At 39.8% G+C, this 8,401-nt stretch overlaps 1 protein-coding gene across 3 annotated transcripts in view; it reads right to left on the reverse strand.

Annotated features, from left to right (window-relative positions):
* The window catches only part of GABRA1 (gamma-aminobutyric acid type A receptor subunit alpha1), a 46,158-nt gene that overhangs the window by 23,187 nt on the left and 14,570 nt on the right, over positions 1 to 8,401 (reverse strand). For all 3 annotated transcript variants that reach the window (XM_042453352.1, XM_042453351.1, XM_042453353.1), the window contains exon 4: positions 1,465 to 1,532. In XM_042453352.1, the coding sequence (XP_042309286.1) occupies positions 1,465 to 1,532 (68 nt within the window). The remainder of the gene's footprint in view (positions 1 to 1,464; positions 1,533 to 8,401) is intronic.

An 8,401-nucleotide genomic window follows, 5' to 3' on the forward strand; every position in this document is an offset into this window, starting at 1 on the left:
CAGTAATAATAATAATAATAGCTTGGCTTGCATAGAGTATAACAAAGAGATTTAGAAAGAAAAGTTAATGGTTTATAAAGGGTTGCTTTGGAGAACAGCATGAGTGAATTCGTTAACAGCAACAGGGTTTCTGCCTCCAAAAGTATTGAAACAATAGTCATGCTTTATATATTTAAAGGTTCATAAAAGGAGTATTCAAAAATTAATTCTGCAGCAGTATTTGTAGCTCCCAAAAGAAAATTGCTTTGCAGCTAGTGCACCTTATCTAAGACAAACATACATTCCATACATATAACTGCATCCACCTGAAAAATGTAGCACTGTGGAATCTCAGGTATAAAGAATGAGTCTTACAAATTCATCGGCCTCCTTAATTCTTTATTTATTATTAACCAATGCAATATAATGGCCTGTTTACTAATCAGTACTCAGCATTTACAAGTGTTTCTTTGGACTGAAAAGTGTTTTCTGTGGTTTACCACAAGTTTCTAGGGAAATACCTTGATGCATTTCAGGGTTTTAGTTTGCCTTTGAGCCTTTCTATAATAAAGTTCAGAGTTATTTATGTTATTTTTTAAGAATTCCATAGGATATCTCTGTTATTCCATTGCAGCAAAACAAAACAACAAGAAGAAGTCATAGGTCACCTTAAAGGCTAACAAATTTTGTTTGGCAAAAGCTTTCATGACCTACAGCCCACTTCATCAGATATATCCGAAACCTCTGACAAAGTATCCATGAAAACATATGCCCAACAAAACATGGTAGTCCTTAAGGCAAGCCAAGGCTGATTTTCTTTTATTTTTAACTTTCAAGAACAAAAAAACTATAGTGATATGCTGAAGCCACACATAAATCCTTTCTATGGTCCTACCTCTGATCAGTTATGGATTGCTTCAGCATGTCAGTCATGATCATTCTCATTAAAAGTACATTTCCAACCTGTGAAGTGGATGATCAAACTTTCAGAGACTTAAATAGTCAGGCCTGACCTTAACCTTATAAAACATTTGTTAGATATAGAGATTATTTTGGAGTGAAGAAGAATGAATGGAAACCTCATCCTCTAAATGCATTGTGCAATAAAACAATATGGCACCAGTTCTTTGGTTTATCAGTGACTGTTCTGAGTCATGGTTGGAATAATCAGGCATTTTCCACTATTGTCTATTTCCCTCAGTGGGTCTACTGAATGTCACTTCACCTTGTGATGTGCTCATTATGGGCAAACCTTTCCTTCTATTTCCTGCTCAGTGGGAAAATGTTCATACAAACTGGTTTGTCTAACTTAGAGGCTGGGATTTAAGATGAATATTCAAATATGTTTATATACAGTTGTTATATATATTGCAAAATATTGAAAACAAGACAAGACAACATGGCCATAGGCTAGTTCATATCTTCACACCTTTCCTGGAGGTTAAGTAAATTTTAAAAACTGAAAGAAGATAGGACATTACTTACCATATCATGGTCTGAAACCGGTCCAAAGCTGGTCACAAAGATATCAGTTTTCACTGCAGTTACACGCTCTGATGAAGCAGGAAATTGGGACAGTGAGTGCATATCAATAGTTTGTATTAGATTCAACACCAAAAGCTTCTGCTCAAATAGAGAATGCATTGGCTTTGATTAGATGCATTAAAAAATTAGGAGAGAGGCTATTGGTCAGTGGCAGGGTTAATGTTTTGCATGTGGAAGTCCCAAGTTTATTTTCTGGTATCATCAGACAGAGGCAGGAAAAGCCATGTTTAAAATTCTAAATAGCTGATTCTAGTCACCGTAGGCAATACAGAACTGGATAGCCCCAACGTCTAACTATAAGGCAGGTTCCTATGTTCAAAACTGGCCCACACAACATGTTCTTGATTAGTCAGGTTCAGATCCACAGAATCATTTGGAGACAATCTGTGTGCATTTAAAAATTCCTCCCAACCTTTGTTCTCAGAGTCCTGCCATGCCCTTGAATTGCTCTGAGACACACACACACACACACACAATTTGTCAGTTTAGCAGGAGAGCTTTAACAAGAGAAATGATGCTGGTGTGCATACACCCTTTCCCCATTTTATTCTTTATATTGAAAGGCCTTGATTTCTTCAGCCATATTCAAATTGTGGAGGGACCTGCCAGAGGAGATTCAACAGCTGGTTATGCTGTCTGAGTTTAACACAGCATTAAAGACCAATCTTTTCTGGCAGGCTTTCTGGGTGGTTATTAAATAATTATAATTTGATTGATTTAAATATGTGTGCTTTTTAATTGATGTCATGATCTGTTCACCGATTATATATTTTTAATTGGTGTTTGTATCTTCAACTATGTTATAGATTTATTTGTTGCTGTATTTTAATCTGTTATTCCCCATCTTCCCATCTCAAACCATAAGAAGAGATGGGTAAGATATTGGCCCAGTACAGACGGGCCTCGTGTCATGTCTTGATGATGTGCTAGGTTTGCTTTGGGGTGTCGCTTACAGATGCCCTGCAACCCTAGTATGTCTTCCGTACGTCAAAATCGTGGCGCCCTGTACAGATGGGCACTGCCATTTTGACACAACGGACGCCTAGCGTCCGCACATCACAGCACCATAATGTCGTCGAGAGTGCATCATTGGCACACAGTGGCGTCATTATGGTGCCACAAAAAGAACCCACTTTTTGCAGGTTCATTATGCTCCATGAGGAAGCCACGCGGTTTGTCCGCTGCAGTTCCTCATGGAACAAACCAGGGCGCTGGCAGAAAACCCTTTTTTGGGCGGTCTGTACCAGGCCAATGTTACTGATGTTGTTCTCTTATGAGCTGTTTAGGCTGGGTGCCTTGAGGTAATTCGGAGCCAAAGGACTGGATCCATACTTACACATTGTTAAAATTAACCTAGTAAAATCAATAGGAAAAATGTTGGTTACAACAAGCTTAAATCACAGAGACTGAAATGGTTCTGCCCTAAGTATGACTGAGGGCCCGAACAGACATGCCAAAATAAAGCTGTTTCAGGTCATTTTGGAGGTATGCTGTTTAAATGACACACACATCTTAAGAGGCCAGAAGCTGCACCAAAGCTGCGTTCCTGTCCTTAGGACTGGAGCATGGCTTTGATGCGTCTTCTGGCCTCTTAGGACACAGGCATCATTTAAACAGCATGCCTCCAAAGTGACCCAAAACAGCTTTATTTTGGCCTGTCTGTTCAGGCCCTGAGTCTGGATTGAATTTAACAATTCAACATGCTTTTTGTAAACTGAAAAATAAAGGCCTCGGTCTAACTGTGCCTTCCCACTAAACTAGACCCATTTAATCAATATAAATTACATAAGTTTTGATTTCCCAGTCCCTGTTAATTGCCTGGGTCTATTCTGGTTGAAACTAAGTTTTGGACTGAGAACAAGATATGTGATTTTTTTTTTCATATGTCTAGGAAGTGAAGAACAATATAGTATTCCCATTGTATTTACACTGTCATGCAGTGACTGATGAGTGATTTTTCTGTTAATTGCTCTTGGATTGACAACCACATAAGTATTATTGACAAGATATTGGGACAGTTGGAATGTCTTAATTAGGCATCCAGCAAAATGGCTGTGGCCTAATCAAATCTCCTTATGAGAATATTAATTGCCTTAAAGAATGGTAAGGATTTTCCTGACATTTAATTGGGCTGGAGTTAAATTTTTAAGAGACTCGAAATGAGAATTAACCTCCAAGCACTGGAAGGATAAGATTACTCCCCAAAGACACAGTCATCCTGAAAATGAATCTTCACTGCATAGCCTACCAAAATGCTTGGAAAAGAAAATCTGAAACTGCTAATTAGATGTTAATTTTTCCATGTGAACTAAGGAACAACTTTTATGTTCCATGCAAAAGAGTACTCCTTTGGGGTGGGAAACACTTTAGCAGAAAAACCCAAGAAAGACGATCCTTCATGACTCTAACCTAAAATGGTTCACTCTATTGCAGGAGGTTCCAAACTTTGATTTTCCAGATGTTTTGGATTTCATTTCCCAGAATTCTTGACTGCTGGCCAAGCTGGCTAGGACCTTTGGGAGTTAAAATCCAAAACACCTGTAAACCAAAGTTTGGGAATTACTGCTCTACCTGATCCATGGAAGATCTATTTAAATTCAATGCAAAAGATGAGGAAATTGAAAGACATGGATCAAAGACAGGGATAAATCATTGACCAATGTGGAGATTGCCATCAAGAAATCAGAAGACAAGAACTGGGAAGGGTGGCTATAAAAGAGCTAGGCAGGATCCTAATGTGCAAAGATATACAACTGAACACTGAAGTTAGGATTGTCCATACCATTGTATTTCCCATCACTATGTAGAGTGTGGGTGTGAGAGATGAATGGTGTAGAAAGCGGATAGAAAGAAAATACAGTACGCCTGCATCATACGTGGGTGTCTTATGCTGAAAGCCACACAATGGGAGAGAAATGGTGTGTGCACCCATGGTGGGTACACCATACCACACGCCATGCACAAGCCCTATTATTTTCAATGGGGCTTGAGCATATGCACAACTTGCCTTACACGGAGGGGTCCGGAACGGATCCCCGTGTAAGGCAAGGGGGCACTGTAAATTCATTTGAGGTGTGGTTTTGGAGAAAAGTTCTGCAGATATGGTGGATGGCTAAACAAATGGGCCCTGAAACAAATGATAGCTGAACTCTCCATATAAGCCAAGACAACTAAACTGAGGTTGTTAAACTTGGCCATATCATGAGAAGGCATGACTCACTTGGAAAGGCAGAAAGCAGTAGGAAGAGAGGAAGTGCATACCAAATGGATAGATTTAGGAGATTATTGCACCCAGAAATCCCACTGGGATAAACACAGGATTGAAAAGTCAAACATGGGTGTTATCACATGAAGCCACAGCTGGGTGAGTGCAGCCCATATGCAGCCCAGACCCCAGCCACACTTATCCAGCAGCTTTTCAAAAACAAGAGCTTGCCATTTTTGAAAAGCCACTGGATAAGTACAGCTGGGGTCCAGACTGCATACAGGTTGCACTTGCCCAGCTGCAGCTGCGTGAAATAACTCTCCCCACATTCCCCTAATGATGCCACTGTAAGTGGCCATCCAGATGTTGTTGAACTGCAATTTCCAGAATTCCTCATTAGGCTAAAGCTGATGGAATCTGCAGTCCAAGAGCATCTGGAGGACTACACAATTCCCACCTCTGCTCCAAATCAAACAAAAATGCTGGTGTTACATGTTCACAACAGATCAAAAAAAGTTACCCTATTGCTCTGTACAAGAAATGTATACCAACAATCCCCTAATCAAAAATGTTTGCAATGGACACATATTATATGGGATTCTATTTGTTTTTATTCTAAGTACCTGGACAACTTTCAATGGTAGTGGTGAGTAATTCACTCCTGATCATCAAAGGAGCACTCTTTTTGGGGGGTTCTCAAGTACAAAAACAAAGCAACAAAAATAAAAATAAAAGAGCCACACTTGTTTATCACTTCTACAATTAGATGATTCAGCTGTGTTTTGTTGGGTGTTCCAAAAATAGTGAGTCATTCTTACACAAGACACAGCTTTACAGGGACTGATTCAGAACAGGGATTGAAAGACAGCCATCTTTGCTTATCATATTGAAAGTTTAAAATCAAAATGGGATTGTCTTCTGTTCCACCACAAGCCCGCATGACTGTGGACTGGATCAGGACTGAGTCATATCTTTGTGGAGATCCATCACAGTCATAACTAACTTAAGATCTGTTGATTTCAATGGGTCACCCCTAAGTCTGGAGGCAACCCACAATTTCTATGTCAATTATTAATAACATTTTTAATACACGTTATCAATGTTAATTAAAATTCTTCACAGCTAAGAGAAGAGGCTTCCCAACAATTTTATATGTCATATACTCCAGTTGGAGCATTTGAATCACATTATTTCCAAGGGGCTGGGGTCATGGTGAAGTTTTCATGTTTGATCCTCACATAGGCCAGTGAGGTAAATTGGACTGACACAGAATTGTTGGACCAAGGTCATCTAGTAAGCTCTTAGTTGAGGAAAATTTAAGACAGATCTCTTCGGTTGAAGTCTCTGTCTATTAAACCAATTCAGATCCACACTGGGTAAACAGAGAGAAACTAGTTCAGGCAGTGGTATCTGGGGATTTCTCTGACAGTGGAGCGGTGACTTTTTAAAAGGATCTCACCAATATGCCAAAGCCTAATGACAAAACAGGCTCCAACAAATGGCAGCTCCTTTAAAGTTTGGACTGAAAAACAGAGTGGATTCCCTTCTCCACTAATATGAAAGCCATCAGCCTGGACTGAGATCTACGTACATGACCTCAGGTCCAGAGCTATCATCATGTCCCCATTTGCCCTCTGTTTTGTACTTAGGTGTGAAAATCTGTCACTTTAGTTTGTTTCTTTCTTTTTCTCATTATCCCACCATCTTTCTTGTCTCATCCAAATTCCATACATCTGTTTTCCTTCTCACATGGACATTTCCATATTGTTTGGACCACACTATTTCCTGTGTAGGATTATGCTTTTCCTTCCTTAATGTACATAATTTTAATGCATGTTACTCATTAAATAAAAAGGGGGGAGGGTTGTGTGCATTTTAAAATACATACCTTTTTAAAAAGAATCTTTTGTAAATTTATTTATAAATAATTATCAAAATTGGCACATACACAACAGCAAATTCTCTTCATCCCCTCCCCTTAAAATGGTTTCTGGATTTTGTCTTAATTGCCACTTATCCAATTAATCTAGATTCTCCTCTTCTCCTAACTATATCCATTGTTTAACTTAACTAGTTTTTCTACTATTAATGGACATGTTGTCCTCATCTTCAAATACTGCACCAATTCAAAAAAGAAAAAAAGAGGACCCAACAAGTACCACCCAGTCAGCCTGACGTCAATACCAGGAAAGATTCTAGAACAAATCATTATGCAGGCAGTTTGTAAGCATTTAGAAAGCAATGCTGTTATCACTAAAAATCAACAAGGGTTTCTCAAAAACAAGTCATGCCACACTAATCTTTTCTTTTTCTTTTTCTTTCTTTCTTTCTTTTTATTTATTTTTATTTATTTTATTTTTTTTGATAGAGTTACAGACTTGGTAGATGAAGGGAATGCTGTGAATGTAGGATACCTTGATTTCAGTAAGGACTTTGCAAAAGGTCCCCCATAATATTCTTGCAAACAAGCAAGTAAAATGTGGGCTAGACAATGCAACTGTTAGGTGGATTTGTAACTGGTTGACTGACTGACTCCAAAGGATACTCAACAATGGCTGGAGAGAGATGACTAGCAGGGTGCCACAAGATCAGTCCTGAACCCAGTACTATTCAAAATCTTAAGGGCGGGATACAGACCTCCGCTTTGCGGCGGTCTCCCGCCGGCGCCATTTGCTCCGTGCGGGAGCCGCAGCAGCCAAACCGCACGGCTCCCGCGCAGAGCAAAAAAGAAGCTCCATTTCGGAGCTTCTTTTTGCGGTGCCTCTATGACGTCGCGAGGCGCCGCGACACGTCTGGACGCTATGTGTCCAGTATGTAAAGATGGTGGCGCCCATGTGGAAGGGGCGCCGCCATCTTGTACGTATTGTATACGTACTAGGGTTAGGGGGGTGCGGAAGCACCGCCCCTTCCTAACCCTAGTACATATACAATACGTACTATATGGTGGTTTGTATCCCGCCTATAAGTGATTTGGCTGATGGAATAGAGGGCATGCTTATCAAATCTGCAGATGGTATCAAGTTGGTGGGGGGACTAACACCTCAGAAGATAGGAACAGGTTAAATGACTGTTAACAGGTTAGAAAGCTGAGCCAAAACTAACAAAATGAATTTCAATAAGGAGAAATGTAAGAATTCAAAGATATAGCCATGTTACTGTAAAAATCAATATGTAAATGGATTTTGTAGCTACTTTGAGATTAACTGAAATAAAGAAGTCAGCAGCATGAATTTTTGTAGACTTCGGTTTACTTCTTCAGATGCATTTGGTCCAGGACCAAATGCATTTGAGGAAGTAGACTAAAGTCTATGAAAGTTTATTCTGCCAACTTCTTTCTTTCAGTTAGTCTCAAAGGTGCTACAATGTCTCTTTACATAGGAAGAAATGTAAGGCACTACACTTAGGCAGAAAAAAAATGAAATGCACAAATATAGGACCACGGAACACCTGGATTGATAAAAGTGCATGTGAACTGGATCTAAGAGTCTTAGTAAAGCACAAGCTGAACATGAGTCAACCAACACATGGAAGATGTTATGTAATAGAGGCCAGGCCTGGAAGACAAAGAGCCCTCCTCCAACCACCATCTTGAGGGGGAGAGAGGCCAGGCCTGGAAGACAAAGAGCCCTCCTCCAACCACCATCTTGAGGGGGAGAGAGGCCTGGCCTGGAA

This window comes from Sceloporus undulatus, chromosome 2 (genome assembly GCF_019175285.1).
Source record: "Sceloporus undulatus isolate JIND9_A2432 ecotype Alabama chromosome 2, SceUnd_v1.1, whole genome shotgun sequence".
NCBI classification, from domain to species: domain Eukaryota; kingdom Metazoa; phylum Chordata; class Lepidosauria; order Squamata; family Phrynosomatidae; genus Sceloporus; species Sceloporus undulatus.